The sequence below is a fragment of the Lucilia sericata genome, unplaced genomic scaffold (genome assembly GCF_015586225.1).
Source record: "Lucilia sericata isolate MDLA Ls3-8-SP2 unplaced genomic scaffold, ASM1558622v1 Contig001405F_arrow, whole genome shotgun sequence".
Lineage (NCBI taxonomy): Eukaryota > Metazoa > Arthropoda > Insecta > Diptera > Calliphoridae > Lucilia > Lucilia sericata.
Genome location: NW_023995340.1, coordinates 36,814 through 58,580, shown reverse-complemented (window position 1 = coordinate 58,580; position 21,767 = coordinate 36,814). Strand labels below are relative to the sequence as shown.

The window sequence follows — 21,767 nt, the reverse complement described above, 5'->3', positions numbered from 1 at the left end:
ATTTTAATTTTGTTAATTTTTTTTTTTTTTTTGTAAAAACAAAAAATTTTGAAAAAAAAAACTGTAAATTTTCGATTTGTCAGTTGTTAAAATAAAAATTGTCTGATTTTATTAAGCACCTCATAAATTTGAAGAAAAACATTATAATTTTTATTTTTATTTTGTTTAGTGTAGTAATAAAAATAAGTTTTGACACGCGTGATTTTTTCAATGAATCTGTTGTGTGTGTGTTGTTTCCCTTTGGGCTATTATAATGTCTGCTTCATATAAATAAATTTTATAAATTTTTTTTTTTCAGCTTTGAAGCTTCTGTAGTTTTTTTTTGTTATATTTTTATAAATCTATAAAAAGGTATTGAAACACGATTTTCATGTAAAATTGAATTATGTTTTTAGCAGAGAAATCAATTTTGTTTGATGCACTTCATCAGTGTTTTAATAGGGTTGTTAACAGTTTGCAACTTTTGCATTTTTTAAGGTTTTTGTATGAAAATTTCAATTAATTACATATTTTACTTAATGTAAAGAATTGAATGTAATGGATTTTAAGCAAAATTTTTTTTTATTATTCCATGTTTTTGTATAAAAATTTTAATTGTTTACATATTTTACTTAAGGTAAACAATTGAAATTCTTACATTTTAAGCCAAAATAAGAAAAATTTATTAAAAATGTTCAGTTTTTATACAAAAATGTTAATTGTTTATATATTTTACATAAAGTAAACAATTGAAATTAAAGCATTTTAAGCCAAAATAAGCAATTTTTTTATATATTTCTCATTTTAATTGAAGAAAATTAACTGTTGACATATTTTACATCAGTAAACAATTGAAATTCTTGCCTTTTAAGCCAAAATAAGCAAAATTTATTGATTTTTTCAAGTTTTTGTACAAACATTTTAGTTGTTTACATATTTTACATAAGGTAAACAATTGAAATTAAAGAATTTGTAAACAAAACAAGCAAAATGTTTTAATTATTTCAAATTTTTGTACAAAAATTTTAATTGTTTACATATTTTACATAAGGTAAACAAATGAAATTAAAGCATTTTAAGACAAAATAAGCAAAATTTTTGAAATATTTCACATTTTTATTGAAGAAAATTAATTGTTTACATACTTTACATCATGTAAACTATTGAAATTAAAGCATTTTTTAACAAAGTAAGCAAAATAAACAAAATTTATCAACTATTTCCGGTTTTTATGCACAAATTTTAATTGTTTACATATTTTACATAATGTCAACAATTGAAATTTTGGAATTTTAAGCCAAAATATTGATAATTTACAATAACTTCGTGTTTGTGTATAAAATTTTCTTATTTTTTTAAATTATTACGTGTTTTAAAAGAAGTTCATAACATTAATGAAACATTCTTCATAAATACAATAAAATGCTACATTAGCTGATAAACAATGAACTATTTCATTGATTAAATGAATAAATTTTTTCCGAGAATGCATTGTACAATAAAACTATAAACACTTATTATATTTTTAAAGAAGTTCATAACATCAATGATATATTTTTCACAAATACAATGAACTGTTTCATTGATTATATGATAAATCTCATTCCTAGAATGCAGCTTTTTCTTTAAATGTTCAATAAAACTGTAAACTGTGAACATTTTTTTAAAGAACTTTATAATATTTATGAAATATTCTTCATAAATACAATGAAATGCGTTAGTTCTTAAACCATGAACTGTTTCATTGGTTAAAATATGAAATTCATACTTGGAATGTAGATTTTTCTTTTAGTGCACATAAAACTGTGATCACATATTAATGAAATATTCTTCATAAATACGAAGAAGGGCGTAAGTTCTTATACCATGGACTGTTTCATTAAATAGAATGCAAACTATGAACACTTATTAAATTTTTTAAAGAAGTTCATAACATTAATCATATATTCTTCATAAATATAATGAAAGCTTATTAGCCTTCAAACAATGAACTGTTTCATTGACTAAATGATAAATTTCATTCCTATAATGCAGCTTTTTCTTTTAATGTACAATAAAACTGTAAACTGTGAAATTTTTTGTAAAGAACTTCATAATATTAATGAAATATTCTTCATAAATACGAAGAAGGGCGTTAGTTCTTAAACCATGAACTAATTCATTGATTAAATGATGAAATTCATTCATATAATGAGGCTTTTTCTTGTTTGTTTAACAGAAAGTTGAAGTAATTGCCTCAATATGTGAACAGCCTTATAAATGCTAGAGAAATAGTCTTTGGAAATATGAAACACGTAAAAATCACGCATTTTTATAAAAACTGAAACCTTATCTTCCATGGAGAATAAGGAAAATGTTCAACGTTGTTGCACATTAACGCTTCCAGCTAATTTATGAGCTGCTGCATTACACAGTGAAGCAAAACGGGCACAATTTCAAAAACAAAAAGACGTTTTATATTTCAAAAAAAAAAAACTTGAAAAGATTTTTCATAAATATTGTATGTATGCAAGAGTTTCTCATACAATAAGTGTAACAGTATGTTAAGTTTTAAAAATAGTTTTTCAAATTTTACGACTGTGTGTTACATTTGTATGCATGTTTAGGCAGCGTCTAAAGTACATGTTGCATTTGAAAACCTATAAAAATTAAAGAATTTTATTGTAAGGTTTCATTATTGCTTATAGATTTCTAAAGAAATTCTTAGGAAAACTTTATACAAAGTGTAGAAATTAAATTATTTGTTGTTTTAATTCTCAAAATTTTATTTGAAAAAAAAGTAACTAATTAAAAATCAATGCGGGTATTTAATGAGTTTAAGAGGGAGTTATAAAAGTAATATAAATTTAAATTTAGAAATTAAATCAATATAGTTTTAAAAGCTTTAGTTAGAAGTTAAGAATCAAATAAAATTATATTTTCAGTTTAGAGCTTAAAGCTAAAACATGTTTCCTTTTGAAATTCTAAAAAAATTTGTTTTTAATTTAGTTAAACTTGGTAAATTATCAAACATCTTTAGTTTAAAGCTTAATAATGCACATTAAATATTCTTAACACATTAAGCTAAAACGTTTTGTAGCTTTTATGACCAAAAAGAAAAGCTTTTACTAAAAACACCTGTTTAAAAGTTATTTTTACAAAACTTTACTTTGAAATTGTCATTATTTGAAGTAATTAATAGTATTTAAATTTAAATTTAAATTTAGTACAAAATAACCGTTATTACTAGCAAAGTTAACAAACCTCTAGTGTCCAGACCCTCTCTCTATTCTATTCTTAATTATCATTCTACGGCGGCTTTTTTATACAGTTTTTTTATATACTTTTAACAAATTAAACATTTTACAATATTTCAAACAGCTGGATATTTAAAAAAACCAAATGTGGGCACAATTAAACAAAATCATTAGCAGTAAATTAAGCCTAAATCGATAAATGGGAAAAAAAGAAAAAAACTTCTAATAGCAACTAATAAGCACGTAGTGTTCGGTTTTGGAAAATTTAAATAAACAATTACATTTATTTAAACAATAATAATAAAAAAAACTTCTCAACACTTCAATATTTAAGTTTATTTTTGGTTTAAAATAACAAAGACACCCATGAACAGGAAATGGCGGTATTTATTTTGAAAAGTCTTTGTAATGTAATAAAAGCGTATAAATTTTGAAGAATTTGAATATACAAGTGCCGTTCTAGAATAATTTTGGAAAATTTTTAAGAATTTTTTTTATTGGAAAACTTATATTTAAGAAAAAAGCCCTAAAAAGCTCAAGCCCTAGATTTTGGATATCAAAAAGTAACATAATGAAATATATTTCATAAATACAATGAACTATTTCATGCATTAAATGATGAATTTCATATCTAAAATGCAGCTTTCTCTTTTAGTATAAAGAAAAGTAAGCTTTTTGAAAGTTTAAAAGCTTTTTGATCTAAGGTCTCTTAACAAACAGTTAACAAAGCTTAAAGTTTAATTCTTATACTTTATACCCTAAAAAAAAAGCTTTTCTGAAAGCTTAAAACCTTTAGAAAGTCAATTAATGTTTAAAATTTTCTTATATTCTTCACATTTGTCAGTAAATTATTGAAATCTGTTGTAGCTTGAAATCTTTCAATAACGACCTAAAGTCTTAGATCTAATTGATTTCTTAATTCTTTTGCTTTACAGCAGAATTTTAGTAAATTTTAAGAATTCTTTCAAATTACAAGTTTTAGTTTTATGTAAATCACATATAAGAAGGCTTTAAAAGCCATTGAAGAAACCAAAACTGAAAATTTTTAAACTTTAAGTCATAGGTTGTCAGGAGAATTCAAGAATTTGGGAAAAAGCTATTCGATTTAAATGTTTGTTTCGACTGTGATATAAAGTAAAGATTTTTGAAGTTGACAGTAGACCTTTTACAGTAAAATGAATATAAGAAAGCTTTTATGAAAGCTTCAAAGTCATTGGATTTCAATTAAAGTTTCAAATTTGATATTATTGATGTAATTATGTAAATCTTTGAAATTTCTTGAACTGTGAGGGCTATAGGAGACCCCACCTCAGATCTAAACTAAAGAATTTTACAATCTTTGGAGCAAAAGTTGTGCTTTTACAGTCAAAAGAATGGAAAAAAGCTATTCGATATGAATTTGTTTCATGTAAACTTGTGAATACATAAAATTTATGGCTTTAGCAGCCGATCACTGATCTATAATTAAGAATTTTTAAGTCCCAAGTTGAGCTTTTACATTAACTATAATATAACAAGGCTTTTTTGAAAGCTTAAAAGCACATGGATTTCAATTCAAGTTTCAAATTTAATATTCTTTATGTAAACCTGAATATCTTCGAAATTTCTAGAACTGAGAGGGTATAGGAGACCCCAACCCAGTATTAAAAAAAATTTTAATCTTTAAAGCAAAAGTTGTGCTTTTAGAAGCAAAAGCCAATAAGTTTTAAAAATTGTTTCGAATTTGAAAGATTTCATATCTGAGATCTGAGATGGCTGCTACAACCGATCACTGAACTAAAATAAAGAGTTTTTCAAGACAAAAGTAAAGTTTTTAATGCAAAAAGAGTATAAGGGAGCTTTTTAGAAAGCTTTAAAGAAAAATAATTTCAATTCATGTTTCAAATTTGCTACTCCTGCTGTAAACATGTAAACAACAGAATATTCTCAATTCTTAAGCGATCACGGATCCAAGATAAAGAATTTTATATTATTAAGTCAAAAGCTGAGCTTTTACAGCCTTGAAAATACATTGGGTTTTAAAAAAGTCGATTGGTTTTAATTATCTGTTTCGAGTTTGAAAGTCTTCATAAAAACATGGAAATATTTAATATTTAACAGTACTCGATCTCTAAAGGCTATATCAGCCGTTCAGTGGTCTAAAATATAAAATGGTTTAAGTCAGAGTTTGAGCTTTTACAGTAAAATGAATATAGGAGGCTTGTTTGAAAGCTTAAAAGCAATTTTATTTCATATTAAGTTTGAAATGGCTAAAGCTTTCTATGATTTATCTAAAATATTGAATTTTCATGTCCAAAGTTTTAAGCCTTTACTGTAAAGAGAATCCCTTTCCATTAGCTCTTTAATACAGATAGAGGAAAACTATTTTTGAATAAAAAAATTACCGGAACAAATAACTCTTTTTCCAGTAAACAATTTTTAAGTAAAAGCTTTTTAGTAACAACTTTACTATAAAGCTTAAATTGTTAAACTTTTTTGAAAATGTTAATTTTTTAAAACTTTAATTTATGTAGTTCTAGAAAACTATAAACTTTTAAAAAGATTCTACATTAAACATTAACAAATTCTTAATAGAATAAACATAACTCAACTCTAAAGCTTTTTAATAGCTTTTTTTAAACAAAAAAAGCATGAAAAACTTTAAAAGCATTTGTATAATCTGCTTAAAGACTTAAAAGTTTTTAAGCTGCTAATAATCATATATCAAATCAAATACTAAGCGTTTCAATTTCTTTATTAAAAGAAAATTTTATTTAAAATTAAACCCCAAAACACACTACCGGGCTTTGTTTGTTAGGTTTTAAAATCTTCTTATTCATTCTTTAAATTTATTATAAATTTCATTGTTTTTTTTAATACTTATTCATTTATCATTTGTAGAAAAGAAAAGAATCAAAGTGATATATGATATTTTGTTTTTTTTTTTATCATTAGAAAATGAATAGTTTTTCGTTTTGTGAAAAGTTGTTGATGAGTTTGACCAAAGATATTGATGATGATGGGTGTCAATGTTTAGATATTTGAGTCATTTTTTTTTCTGTTCTTTTTCTGGAGCAGCTAAAAGGCATCAAATATGCTGATATATTACAATCATTTTTTTTCTGTTTTTAACAATAAGGTCAACTAGATGCTAAATAAATAACAAAACATATGGTTTTTCTATTCTTATAGGGAAGAGACAGCAGGGGAAATATAAATTAGTGGAACAATTGGGTTATAAGTTGAATACAATGATGCTTAAAAGATTAGTTTGAAGATTAATGATGTAAATAGTGTTGAAATTCATAAAGCTCACATGGTTTTTATATTAAAATAACTTCTGTTATTGTAAAACTTACAATTTTGTTGCAAGATTAAGGCTGTAAAAAGCGTTATATTAAAAAAGCTCTCAATTCGTTTAAAACTTAAGTTTGTAAACAATGTTCTCATTAAAAAGCTAAATTTAAATAATTTCTATTTTAAAGCTTATAATTTGCTTAAAGCTTTTATTAAATAATTTATATTCTTAAGCTTATATTTTACTTAAAAAGCTCAAAGCTTTTTATCTTTTCAGTAGGTAATTAATTAGTACATTTAACAGAAGTCTGAAAAAAGCTTTTATCACTATATGTTCTTAGTTTATAGTATTTTAAATTTTAAGCTTTATAAACCTTTTTCTAGCTAATTGTTAAAGTTTTTTTGTTTTATATAGGTTTTTTGCTAAGCTTAAAGCTTAATTACAATTAAACAATGTTTTTAATGGAAATAAAGCTTTCAAATTATTCTTTTTGTATTTTTTTTTTATTAAATTTCATATTAGTTTTAAGCTAAAGAAGCTTTAAGTAAAGTAAAATTAAAGCTTTATGATTATTTTGTTAAAGCTTCTCTAAAAGCTTAATGTTAAACCTATAATTTGTTAAGCTTAAAGCTTAATTATAATTAAACAAAAATTTTTATAGATGTTTCTAAAGCTTTTCTAAAACCTAGAATGTTAAACTTGTTTTATATCAAAGTTTTTCCTTAAGTTTAAAGCTTTTTAACAATTAAACACACATTTTAAGGAAATTTTCTAAACACAAAGCTGTTTTTTAAACGAAACAAAACTTAGTTTAGAAAAAAATATTATATGTTACAAAGCTCTACTAAAAGCTTTACAATTTTAAAATAAATAAGACTTTAATATTATTAAGCTTTAAGCTTTTAAAGTAAATTTATTATTAAACTGTAAAATAAAATCGTTTAAATTAAAATATACCATACATTTATTTAAGTAATTTGATTTGCCTTAAAGCTTTTTTTTTGTACAATAATCTGTAAATAATTGCAATAAGTACTTTTTCCCCATGTAACATAAGCATTTCTCCTTTTATCTTCTCACAGCAAACACGCTCAAAGGAAATGTGATAAAAGCTTAACGTTTTTTACGTTTTAATATTTTATAAATCTTTTTAAATCTATTACAGCTTTAAGAAATATTGAAAAAAAAAAAACAAAGAAGCCTTAAAAATCTAACAAAAAAAAATACTAAAGATACCTTTAAGTACTCTCGCCCATACAGTACTATTTGTTATCTATTGTTTTCTTGTATATTTCTTCGTTAAAGAGCTTAAATATATCAAATTACAATACATAACATTAACCACAAAATTCACACTCTTTCCCAAAATGTTGGCTAAAGCAAAAGCCCCCATCTAAGTCTAAAAACACCCCTTTTTCCTGCAGCCATTTGTTTTCTTCTTTGATATGACATCTGTTAAACTTTTTTCTTATAAATCCCCCTCTACCCCCTGTGCCATAACAAAATAAGAAAAATTTATTTGGGCAATAGACATAAAAGAGTAATTCAGTTTTATATTTTTCTAAATCTTTTACAATTTGAATTTTTATTTAACTAGGAAAAAAAGCACATTTTCAATTTAACCCCATTTACAGATGATTTAAACGTATTTCACATAAAATAATTTGTTTTATTGAAATTGTGGATTTTGTTTAACGCTTAAGGGATGTGATTTTGTTGACACCCTTATACATATATATATGGGTACCCCATATAGTCAATGTCTAACGAGTCAATGTCGCCAACACCATTTAAATTAAATTTTTTAAGAAAAATATTGTGTGTGCTTAAATAAAGTCTAAACAAATAAGGGCTTCATAAATAGATGAGTTTTATTTTTTTTAGGAAATAAATTAAATTAAAATAGGTTAAAGAGCAGTTTAATTTAAAATTGTTTTTTCAAGGGCTTTAATTTTGGCATACAATTTTTGAAAATAATGATGTAGAAATAAAGCCGCCATAGAAAAAAGAATTTGAATTACAATAAATTTTAAAAACTTTAATGTGTCCGAAAATGTTTATAAGCTTTCAAGTTTCTTTACATTTTAGCCAACTGCACTAGAACTGAACTAGAACTGAACTAGAACTGAACTAGAACTGAACTAGAACTGAACTAAAACAGAACTAGAACAGAACTAGAACAGAACTAGAACAGAACTAGAACAGAACTAGAACAGAACTAGAACAGAACTAGAACAGAACTAGAACAGAACGAGAACGGAACCAGAACTGAACTAGAACGGAACTACAACAGAACTACAACAGAACTAGAACAGAACTAGAACAGAACAGAACTAGAACAGAACAGAACAGAACTAGAACAGAACTAGAACAGAACTAGAACAGAACTAGAACAGAACTAGACGAACTAGAACAGAACTAGAACAGAACTAGAACAGAACTACAACAGAACCTAGAACAGAACTAGAACAGAACTAGAACAGAACTAGAACAGAACTAGAACAGAACTAGAACAGAACTAGAACAGAACTAGAACAGAACTAGAACAGAACTAGAACAGAACGAGCAACGGAACTAGAACTGAACTAGAACAGAACTACAACAGAACTACAACAGAACTAGAACAGAACTAGAACAGAACTGAACAGAACAGAACTAGAACAGAACTAGAACAGAACTAGAACAGAACTAGAACAGAACTAGAACAGAACTAGAACAGAACTAGAACAGAACTAGAACAGAACTAGAACAGAACTAGAACAGAACTAGAACAGAACTAGAACAGAACTAGAACAGAACTAGAACAGAACTAGAACAGAACTAGAACAGAACTAGAACAGAATAGAACAGAACTAGAACAGAACTAGAACAAGAACTAGAAACAGAACTAGAACAGAACTAGAACAGAACTAGAACTAGAAAGAACAGAACTAGAAACAGAACTAGAACAGAAACTAGAACAGAACTTAGAAACAGAACTAGAACAGAACTAGAAACTAGAACTAGAACAGAACTAGAACAGAACTAGAACAGAACTAGAACAGAACCAGAACAGAACTAGAACAGAACTAGAACAGAACTAGAACAGACTAGAAAGACTAGAAACTAGAACAGAACTAGAACAGAACTAGAACAGAACTAGAACAAACTAGAACAGAACAGAACAGAACTAGAACAGAAAGAACAGAACTAGAACAGAACTAGAACAGAACTAGAACAGAACTAGAAACAGAACTAGAACAGAAACTAGAACAGAACTAGAACAGAACTAGAACAGAACTAGAACAGAACAGAACTAGAACAGAACTAGAACAGAACTAGAACAGAACTAGAACAGAACTAGAACAGAACTAGAACAGAACTAGAACAGAACTAGAACAGAACTAGAACAGAACTAGAACAGAACTAGAAACTAGAACAGAACTAGAACAGAACTAGAACAGAACTAGAACAGAACTAGAACAGAACTAGAACAGAACTAGAACAGAACTAGAACAGAACTAGAACAGAACTAGAACAGAACTAGAACAGAACTAGAACAGAACTAGAACAGAACTAGAACAGAACTAGAACAGAACTAGAACAGAACTAGAACAGAACTAGAACAGAACTAGAACAGAACTAGAACAGAACTAGAACAGAACTAGAACAGAACTAGAACAGAACTAGAACAGAACTAGAACAGAACTAGAACAGAACTAGAACAGAACTAGAACAGAACTAGAACAGAACTAGAACAGAACTAGAACAGAACTAGAACAGAACTAGAACAGAACTAGAACAGAACTAGAACAGAACTAGAACAGAACTAGAACAGAACTAGAACAGAACTAGAACAGAACTAGAACAGAACTAGAACAGAACTAGAACAGAACTAGAACAGAACTAGAACAGAACTAGAACAGAACTAGAACAGAACTAGAACAGAACTAGAACAGAACTAGAACAGAACTAGAACAGAACTAGAACAGAAACTAGAACAGAACTAGAACAGAACTAGAACAGAACTAGAACAGAACTAGAACAGAACTAGAACAGAACTAGAACAGAACTAGAACAGAACTAGAACAGAACTAGAACAGAACTAGAACAGAACTAGAACAGAACTAGAACAGAACTAGAACAGAACTGCACAGAACTGGAACAGAACTAGAACAGAACTAGAACAGAACTAGAACAGAACTAGAACAGAACTAGAACAGAACTAGAACAGAACTAGAACAGAACTAGAACAGAACTAGAACAGAACTAGAACAGAACTAGAACAGAACTAGAACAGAACTAGAACAGAACTAGAACAGAACTAGAACAGAACTAGAACTAGAACAGAACTATAACTTAAAGCTTTATATAAAGGAAATGTATTCAAATTAAGCTTTAAATTAACTTAGTTGCTTTTAAAATACTTATGTTATCGTAAAAGCTTTTTGCACTAAGTTTTCATAAAAGCTTTTAAATATTAAATATATTAAAATTTAGCTTTATTCTTTTGAACTCTCTGAATACTTTCTTTGTAATCTTAACTTTCCTTTAAAATGGGGAATTCTTCAAGCTTTTAAGATTTTAACAAATCTAGCTTTTAACTACTAAACTTATAAAGGCTTTAGTTTTCTTCAAAAGTTTTTTTAAGTTATCTTAAAACTTTAGAGCTTTATTTAAATTAAGCTTTTAACTTATTTATTAACTTATTAAAAGCTTTTGTGCAAACTTAAGCTCTCTTACAAGACCTTTAAAGTTTATAGTTTGTTTTAATGTTTAAAAAGAACATCTTTAGAAGAAGTTTTTAAAAATTTTCCAAAATTTCTGTCTGTCTTCTATTAGTGGTTTTATGTTCATTTAACCAAAAAAATTATAATTTTAAACAAATTCATGTCACATGTTATTAAATTTAGAATCTGTATACTTCTAAAAAACTGTCTTTCTAAAACCTATATATAAAGAATAAAAAAAACCCTTTTCATTTCACACATGTTTTCCAAAAAACAAAAATCTTTCAATACAACTTCAAAAAGAAACTACCGAAAGTACTTAAAGAAATATAAAAAAAAATCATGTTGGAAAAGAAAAACGAAACAATAAGAAATTTTAGAATAAAAGAAACCCACAAAAATAAAAAAAAAAACGTAAATGCCCTTTTCAAAAAAAATATCTAACAGAAAAAACTGAAACATGTTAAAATTGAAAACTGATATTGATGGTCTTTCAATCATCAAAGATAATTTTAGTTTTTTTTTAAGGGAAATATGTTTAAAAGGTTTTTTTTGGATGATGTCTGGTTATGTTAGATTTGAAAGTAAGCAAACAAAAGGTAAAACAAAAATTATGAATTTTAGAAACCATATATTGAATATAATTGACAAGTTACAAACATTTTTTTTACTTTGTTTTGTGTTCCCTTATCTAGTTTATTATAATTAACACATTTTTTTATTTATATTTTATATTTATTATTACAAGGTCTAGTAAGAAGAAAAAACATTTGAAATATCTATCAGCCAGTGTTTAGTTTAGTATATTGGGGGCCTCTAAGTGTTGTTGGTGCCATAAATCAAGTACTTGTTACTTTATTTTTGTCTACTTTTTGTTTGTTTATTAGTACCATTACAGTATTTTGTGCAGTGTAGTTAGAAAAATATTTACTTTAGTTTTTAAATAAACATTAACCAAAAAAAAAAAAGAGAGAAGCTTCTTGTATTTTGTTGTACATTTGTAGTATTTATCAGTGAAATAGATTTTTTTTAACAAAATAAAAAAAAAATATAAAAGATTTCTATTTACTTTAAATACTGTAAGAAGTATCAATTGTGGAAAAATCAAATATGTCTAGTATAAAAGGTTTTAAAATTTCAATTTTAAAAAATTTAGTTTTTTATATAAAATGAGGATTTTTTAATTAACACCTTTAATAAATTTTTATTAACACCTTTTGAGTGGCCACGTTTTGCAGGAAATTTTTTGAAAAATACTTTAAATTTCATCTGATTTTTTCATAAAATTCATTATGTAATTTTAGTTAATTTCCAAGAAAAATCTCTTTACAATAGTTTTGTCTCAGTATTTGTTAGATTACTTCATATTTGAAGAGTTTTAAAGCTTTAAAAGCTTCATTTCAAACCTTAATCGTAAAAAGCTCCTTAAAGTTTTCTCATTTTTTTAACTTTTCAGCTTAAATATGGTCAAATTAATGATTTTTAGTTAGCTTTTGAAATCACTGAAAGCTTTAAAAAAAAATCATTTACCTGAAAAGCAATTATATATATTTAAAGAATATACAAGCATTCAAAGCTTTTTTTAACAAGATTGAAGAATTTAAAAACTCAATGGCTGAACACGAAAATCTTTTAAAAGCTCCTATGTTTATATTTAAAGATTATACAAGCTTTCAAACTTGAAAACTCAAAGTATGTTTTTCTGAGCACTTAGGCTGTTTTAAAAGCTCCAAAGGTTTATATATAAAGACAAATACAATCTGCCAAAGCTTTATTTCAACGTATTGCAGAACTGAATAATTCCATGGGTGTTTTTCTAAACACTTTACGCTCTTTTAAAAGCTCCTAAGTTTATATTTAGAGACAAATACAATCCGCCAAAGCTTTTTTCGAAGTATTGTAGAACTTGAAGACTCAATGGGTGTTTTTTTTTTTTGAACACTTTACACTCTTTTAAAAGCTCCTAAGTTTATATTTAAAGCTTACAAGCTTTTTTCTAAGTATTGTAGAACTTGAAGACTCAATTGGTTTTTTTTTTTGAACACTTTACACTCTTTCAAACTTGAAAACTCAATGGATATTTTTTTGAATACTTAGGCTCTTTTAAAAGCTCCAAAGGTTTATATTTAAAGACAAATACAATCTGCCAAAGCTTTTTTTTCAAGGTATTGCAGAACTAGATAACTCAATGGGTGTTTTTCTCAACACTTTACGCTCTTTTAAAAGCTCCTAGCTTTACAAACAAGCTTTTTTGAACAACAAGTTTTAAACGTTTTTTAACAAATTGCTGAAAGTAAAGTAGTAATGTTTTAAAAGCTTTTTAAATGGGTGTTTTTCTAATCGCTTAGACTGTTTTAAAAGCTTCTTAAAGTTTTCACTAAGTTTATATATAAAGACTATGCAAGCTTTAATCGTTTTTTTAACAATATTGCTAAACTTTAAAAATAGAATAGTAATGTTTTCAAAGCGCTTTAAATTGGCGTTTTTCTGATCGCTTAGGCTCTTTTAAAATCTTCTTAAAGTTTTTACTAAACTTTTACATTAAGACTATGAAAGTTTTAAACGTTTTTTTTTTTTAATAATTTTGTTAAATTTTAAAAGTAGAATAGTAATGATTAAAAAGCTCTTTAAATTTTCTACTAATTTTTCATAAAACTTTTATAAAAATTTGCATAACTTGCGAATGAAAAGAAGGTATTTCTTTAAATTAACTTAAGTTCTTTTAAAAGCTCTATAAGTTTCTTCTTAGGTTCTTTTAAAAGCTTTTTTAAGCTTTCACTGAGATTTTGTAAAACTTTATAGCTTTATAGAATACATAACTAACATTTTAAATCTCACAGTGTTTGTTTTTAACTTAATTGAAAGCTTTATGAACTTTTTATAAAGCTTTATTAAAACTTAAAACCTTTTTTTCCTAAAGAGTTGGAATAAAACCGTTAAAAGTAACAAATTCTAAAATATGTTTAGCAGTTTTACTTTAATTCTTCAACTGGCCGAGTAATCGGCTTAAAGTGAAGGGAGCAGACTCAACGTTATTCCAGTTAACGGGTTCTTTGGTGTTACGAACCTGTTTTAGTGCGAATACTTTATGTAAAGAAGGAGTTAGTCTAATCTGTATTAAACAGTTCAATTTACCGTTTCAATACCTTTTAGTCTTATTAGTTCAGGATAAGTCAAGAGATTAGTTTGTTGAAATCAATTGCTACAAATTTCACTCTATTTAGGTAAAGGTTACTCTTCATGGTCATGACAAATTTTCGGTAATTTTTCTTTATTTCCTTAAGAAAAAAATACACAAATTTGTTTAGTTTGTTTCTTATCTACATATTAAATAATTCTGGTTTCCTTTTTTTTATTAACAACCGGAAATACATAGTTTTTTCAAACTAACTTAAGAATAAAATTCAAATTACACTCAAACAAAGAAGTAAACAAACACGTATGCACTCGTAATGTTCTTGTCTAAATTTCTATAAAAAATTTATCTAAAATCTATCAATCACGTCTTATAAGGCATTCAATAATAAATTACAAATAATTAATTTTATTTGTTTAAGAAAAGAACCAAAAAAGCAAAAAACACAAGTGTTTGAATTTGTTTTACGAAAAACTTGACATTCTTTTTTATTTTCAAAGAGAATGACCTGATTTTAAAAACTATATTTAGTTCTTTTTTTTCACAAGGGGGAATTTATAAATGTTTAGCATTTATTGCTTAAAGTATTTAGTAATTTAAACATATGTTTTAGGTTACTTATTATTAAAAGAAAAAAATTTTAAAATTTTCAATAAAAATTCCTAAAATTGTTTTCTTTAGCAGTTGAAGTAGGTTTTGTGTTAAGCATAAAAAGGTTTAAATTTGCTGAAGAAGAAATCTTGTGGAAAAAATCTTTGTTTAAGACAGAAAAAAAACTTTTTTTTGTTAAAATAAAACATGAAATTTAAAAAAAAACAGCTTCCTCTTAAAACTCTTCAAAATTGTGTATTAAAAGTATTTTAAGTTATTTTTATGTTTAAAGCTACTGTCTTGTTAGATTTTTACTAAACTGATAAGGGGTAAGAGAAAAAATCTTTTCTTGAGAGTTCATTAGAGAGAGCAGCTAACAGTTAAGGTATGGTAGATTATCTTTCATACTATGGATTAGACTATGGACTGATAACAGACTAATGTCTTAAGTAGTCTTTGGACTTGTCTATGGACTAGTTTATAAACTAGTATATGAACTAGCCAATAGACTAGTCTATGAACTAGTCTGTGAACTAGTCCATGAACTAGTCTATGAACTAGTCTATGAACTAGTCTTTAAACTAGTCTATGAACTAGTCTTTAAACTAGTCTATGAACGAGTCTTTAAACTAGTCTATGAACTAGTCTATGACCTAGTCTATGAACTAATCTATTTATTAGTCTACATACTAGTCTATGAACTATGGACTAGTGTATGATCTTTTCTACAAACTAGTCTATATATTAGTCTATGAACTAGTTTCAGAACTAATCTATAGACTAATCAATGGACTAGTCTATAAACAAGTCTCTGGCCTAGTCTAGAAACTGGTCTCTGGACTAGTCTATGAACTAGTCTATGGACTATTCTATGAACTAGTCTATGGACTATTCTATGAAGTAGTTTATGGACTAGTCCATGAACTAGTCAATGAACTAGTCTATGGACTAGTCAATGAACTCGCCTATAAACTAGTTTATGGACTAGTCTATGAACTAGTCTATGAACTAGTCTATGGACTAGTCAATGAACTAGTCTATGAACTAGTCTATGGACTAGTCTATGAACTAGTCTATGGACTAGTTTATGAACTAGTCTACGGACTAGTCTATGAACTAGACTATGGACTAGTCTATGGACTAGCTTATGGACTATGCACGAGGCTATAAACTGGTCTTCGGACTAGTCCATGAGCTAGTTCATAGACTAGTTCATACACTAATTCATAGACTAGTTCATAGACTAGTTCATAGACTAGTTCATAGACTAGTTCATAGACTAGTCCATAGACTAGTTCATAGACTAGTCCATAGACTAGTCCATAGACTAGTCCATAGACTAGTCCATAGACTAGTTCATAGACTAGTTCATAGACTAGTCTATAGACTAGTTCATAGACTAGTTCATAGACTAGTCCCTAGACTAGTTCATAGACTAGTTCATAGACTAGTCCCTAGACTAGTTCATAGACCAGTTCACAGACTAGTCCCTAGACTAGTTCATAGACTAGTCCATAGACTAGTCCTAGACTAGTCTATAGACAAGTTCATAGACTAGTCCAAGGACTAGTTTATGAACTAGTCTATGGACTAGTCTATGAACTAGTCTATGAACAGGTTCATCAACTAGTCTATGAATTAGTCTATGGACTAGTCTATGAATTAGTCTAGGGACAAGTCTATGAACTAGTCTATGGACTAGTCTATGCACTAGTCTATGTACTAGTCTAAGAACTAGTCTATGCTCACGTTAGATGAAACCTTACAATCGCTTTTATTGCCACAAGAAACAACTATTACCCCCACACCAATACATAATAACCCCTATAAATGATGTCTGGAAACAAAAGCTGCTCCATTTCCATTTTCATGTTATTTTTTGTTGTTGTAGTTGTTGTATTTTGAAGATTTCTTAAGTGTTTTAAATACAAAAGCTACGCATTTGAAATACTTCTTTCTGCTTGCTTTTGTTTGCTGGATCCAAAATGTTTTATTTTTTTTTTATATTTCTTTCATTCTTCTACTTTTAAATGTTTGCTACCAAAAACTACCAATTGTTTTTGTTAGTAGTTTGCTGCATGCGTGACATGTTTGCTGTTTACAGACTTCTTTCTACATCATCCTCAATATATATTTTACTACGTTTTTTTGTTTTTTTTTTGGAATCTAGATGGATTTTTGTGATATTGTAGGCTGGAGGGGATATTCATATCATAAAGAAAAAAAGCAGAAAAAAAAACATATCATTGGCATTGTTGTTTGACGCTTTGAATATTTTTGTTGTTTTTTTTTTTTTGAGTGGCAATAAGTGCTTTTGATGTTGCATGAGTTCCAAACCGGCCAATATTGCTTGTTACTCGCATTTAAAACAAAAAAGAGATCTCCACTTAGAGTTTATTATGGCATTTTGTATATTTCAAATATTATAATGGACATTTTGTTGTTATGGTAGCTGTTGGCTGTCCCCCCAAATTGTCTAGATTTCCCCAAAATACAGTATGAGTGTTTTAATATGGAAATCACACACAACCAAACACGCACATCAAATAAAAGGGTCTGTCAAAAGTAAAACAACAAAAAAACCCTGAAGAGTTTTTTAAGGGGGGAAATCATTTTCAGTCCATCCATCCGTCTGTCTGTCTGTCTGTCTGTCTGTCTGTCTGTCTTTAAGATGGAGCATGCCAATTACCATTCTAAATATGACAATGTCAAGCGTTTTTAAGGGTTTTTTTACTGCTTTTTGTTACCAAGAAGTATATTAAATTGTTTTTTTATTATTTTCTCAAGAAAATTATTAAAATTTGACATCTTTTAAAGTTTAAATCTTTTCTAAAAAATATGTTTTTTTCTTCAAAATAAAATCTAATTAAATCCGTACTTTGTTAAGAAAACTTTTTTTAATGAAGTTAACTGATGACCATTTTTTCCATGAGTTTTTTTTTTTTTTTTTTTTTTTTGGTAACAAAATATAATTAATGTAATTACTTTTTTTGCTGCTGTTGTTGTTGTAGGTTTGTGTTAAGTTTATAATAGACTACATTGAGTGTGGTCTGTTAATAACATTATAGCAATAAAGAAGGTTGTAATATAATAATATCAAAACAAAAAATTATGACGAAATCTTATAGTTAACCTAGATTGGTTATAATCAGACATAATTTGAAAGGTCATTAAAGTAATTTAATAATTTTGTTGGAAAAAAAATTCTAACAAAGTAGTTTTAAGACATGAAAATTGGCAATTTTAATGAAAACAAAGAAACCTCAATTATAACAAAACAAAAAAAAAAAAAATACAAAATTTAAGTTTAAAAAAGGTAATTACATAAAAGTGAACAATTTCCAAACCGGCTGTAACTGGCGAATTGTTTACATAAGGTAAAAAATGTAAAATTTGCTAAACAATACTCTATTTAGGTAAAAGTACTTAATTTTTCATAAAAATAGTAAAAATTTGCTAAATTTCAATTCTTTACATAGTTTACCTCATGTCAAATATGTAAAGTAAAGTATGTAAACAATGTAATTTCTTATAACATACTAATATACAAAAGAAATTAGTGAATTAACTCAAAAATGTAGTTAATATTCAATTGTTTACATTATGTAAAATATGTAAAATTGCCAAAAAATGCTATATTTTAACTAAAACAACTTTGTTTTACTGAAAACCTGGAAAATTACAATTGTTTACATTATGTAAAATATGTAAAATTGCCAAAAAATGTAAATTTTAACTCAAAAACCCTTAATTTTAATAGAAACTTTAAAAACTGTCAATTTTCCATTGTTTACACTATGTAAAATATGTAAAGTAAAGTATGTAAATAATAGTTTTTGTTATATATTTTCTAATACCAAAGGAAATTGTGAAAAATTTGCAAAATTTGAACACACTACACAATTGTTTACATTGGGTAAAATATGTAAAATTGTAAAAAAATTAAATATTTTCTCACAAAAATCCTTAATTTTAAACAAAAACTTTGAAAACTATAAATGTTTAATTGTTTACATTAGGTAAAAAATTTAAATTTTTTTTTAGTTTAATTACAAATACAAAAGAAAAACATGAAAATTTTCTTAATTTGACTTCAAAACACAATTGTTTACCTTTTGTAAACAATGTAGAATTGTTAGAAAAATCATATTTTAATCGAAAACACTTTACTTTTTGTTAAAAATCTATAAAAACTGATAAATTTTAATTGTTTACATAATGTCAAATATGTAAACTTAAAGGTAAAAAGTGTAAATAATGTAGATTACATTATGTAAACAATGTAAAATCGTTGAAAAGGTAAGTTTTTTAGTTAAAAGTGTTTTATTTTAGTTAAAAATAGTGAAAAATACAAATTTCCAATTGTTTACATGATGTCAAATACTAAGGTAAAATATGTAAATAGTATAGATTACATTATGTAAACAATGTAAAAACGTTAAAAATTAAAATATTTCAGTGAAAAATGCTTTATTTTAGTTAAAATTAGTAAAAAATACAAAATTTCAATTGTTTAAGGTACAAAATGTAAACAATGTAGATTACATTATGTAAACAATGTAAAAACGTTAAAAAGGAAAGTATTTCAGTGAAAAATTTATAATTTTTGTTAAAAATAATGAAAAGTAGAAAATTTCATTTGTTTACATGGTGTCAAATATGTCAAATATTAGGGTACAAATGTAAATAATATAGATTCTATGTAAACAATGTAAAATCGTTAAAAAGGAAACTATTTCAGTGAAAAGTGTTTAATTTTTGTTAAAAATAGATAAAAATGGAAATTTTCAATTGTTTACATGGTGTCTAATATTTCAAATATTAAGGTAAAATATGTAAATAATGTAGATTACATTATGTAAACAATGTAAAATCGTTAAAAAATAAAGTATTTCTGTGAATTTTTTTATTTTTTTTTTTTTTTAAATAGTGAAAATAGAAAATTTCAATTGTCTACATGGTGTCAAATATGTCAAATATTAAGGTAAAATATGTAAATAATGTAAATTTTACAAACAAACATATTAATTATGTCTTAAAATTGAAAAACTTTAATAATTTTAAGTTTTACTCAATTGTTTACATATATGTCAAAAAGGTAAACAATGAAAATATTGGTTTACCTTGGGTAAACAATAAAAATTCGAGAAAACTACCAAAACTTTTCTCACAGTTTGCAATTTCTCAGACACAATTTATAAGATTTCGTTAATGCAACTTACCTATGATGTCTATGATGACCCGCCATGCCCGGTGACATGGTCGTAACCATGGGTCTCTGTTGGAAATATTGAAATTGTTGCATATAAGCAGCAGTATCCGTAGCAACAGGTGCATTTAAAAATGGCGATGACGCTGCCGCACTTGCAATTTGTCCCAATGCATTGGCAGCGCCTCCGCCACTATGATGTTGACTCGCAGTCATAACATTGCCATATTGTTGGGCATGATGATGATGATGGGCATCCATAAATATGGCCGTATAACGTGGAGGATAATGTGTGGGCGAAGAACGTTGGCTAGCGGCTGCTGCCAATGTAGCTGCCGTAGCGGTACATTTGGATTTTGTTTTGTGTTTACGTTTAGTGCGTTTCGTTTGACGTGCATTATTAGTATGGGGGGGTGTTTGTGGTCCGGCTATTTGTGTAGCAACAGTGGGCCCGCCACTGCCACTAACATAACCACCACCACTGCCAACATTGCTAGAGTTAATGGCAAGTATACTACCACCATGTAGAGAGGGTGGAAATTGTAATTCACTATAAATGCTCGATTCTAAAATGTTACTTTCGGATGTTGTGCGATTTAAGATAAATTGATCAAATTCATCTTGCAAAACTGCTGGCTCATCGTTATTATCATTGAGGCCAGCTGAAGGTATAATGGAAGTTGTTGTTGTTGTGGCCTCTAGCAAAGCAGTACTTTCCATGGCACTTTCTTCGCTATTTGCCTGTGATATTTCACAGCGACTACGATTGAGTGTATTTGAGCTAGAGCTAGCACTAATCACTATTTCCGGTATTGTTAGATATGTTGCTGTATTATCCGATGATGTTACGCTTAATTTAGCCGAGTTGTTGGTTGTATCAGGGGAGATGGCACCAAACATAGTGCCATTTTCAAATACTATTGGGGTAATAGTATTGGTGGTGGTGGATGTTGATGTTGTTGGTATAGGGGTGTTAGCGTTAATATTTATTAGACTCTTGTGCTGGGGAGAATTATGGTATTCTTTAGCATCCATGCTACTAGTATTATGTTGTTGTTTTTGTTTTCTTGGTGTAGTAAACATTTTGTAAATTATTGTTAAATTTATTTGAAAAAAAACTTAAAAATTTCTTTTAATTTATTGTTAAAAAAAACTAAAATTGGTCCCTAGCTTTATTTGTGTTATTAATTTGTTATATATTTTTTTAAATCATCACTGCATTTTATTTTATAAATTAATTTTATTTTTATAAATTTTCCATTTTAAGAATATTTTTGGTTTATTTTTATATTTTCAAACACTTTAATATTAAAAATTTCGTAATATTTTCTTTTAAACGAGTATTAAAAATTTTGATTTTTCAAAAAACGCCCGCTGCCGTTTCGGTGTTGATGTGTAACGTTCAGAGTTCCGCCAAAAACTGATTTGTGGACTTGCTGTATATTTTTGTTTACTACTTGTTTATTCTGTTTGTCAGCCCATCACACATATTTTTCCTCTTGTGTTAATTGACAGTATTAAATTTTTGTAACCACCACCATTTGTATTATAATAATACAAATCTCTCTCTCTCTCTTTTTCAGAAAATGTTCTCTTTGTTAGAGTTTTCAATGAGAGCAAAAAGTATGTT

General features: G+C 26.9%; 1 protein-coding gene across 1 annotated transcript in view; it reads right to left on the bottom strand.

The window, feature by feature from the left end:
- LOC119611274 overlaps positions 1 to 21,543 on the bottom strand; it is a 29,374-nt gene extending 7,831 nt beyond the window's left edge. Inside the window, exon 1 of the mRNA XM_037966801.1 lies at positions 20,151 to 21,543. Within this exon, the coding sequence (XP_037822729.1) occupies positions 20,151 to 21,220 (1,070 nt within the window). The 5' untranslated portion in view covers positions 21,221 to 21,543. The remainder of the gene's footprint in view (positions 1 to 20,150) is intronic.
- Between the last annotated feature and the right edge of the window lie 224 nt (positions 21,544 to 21,767).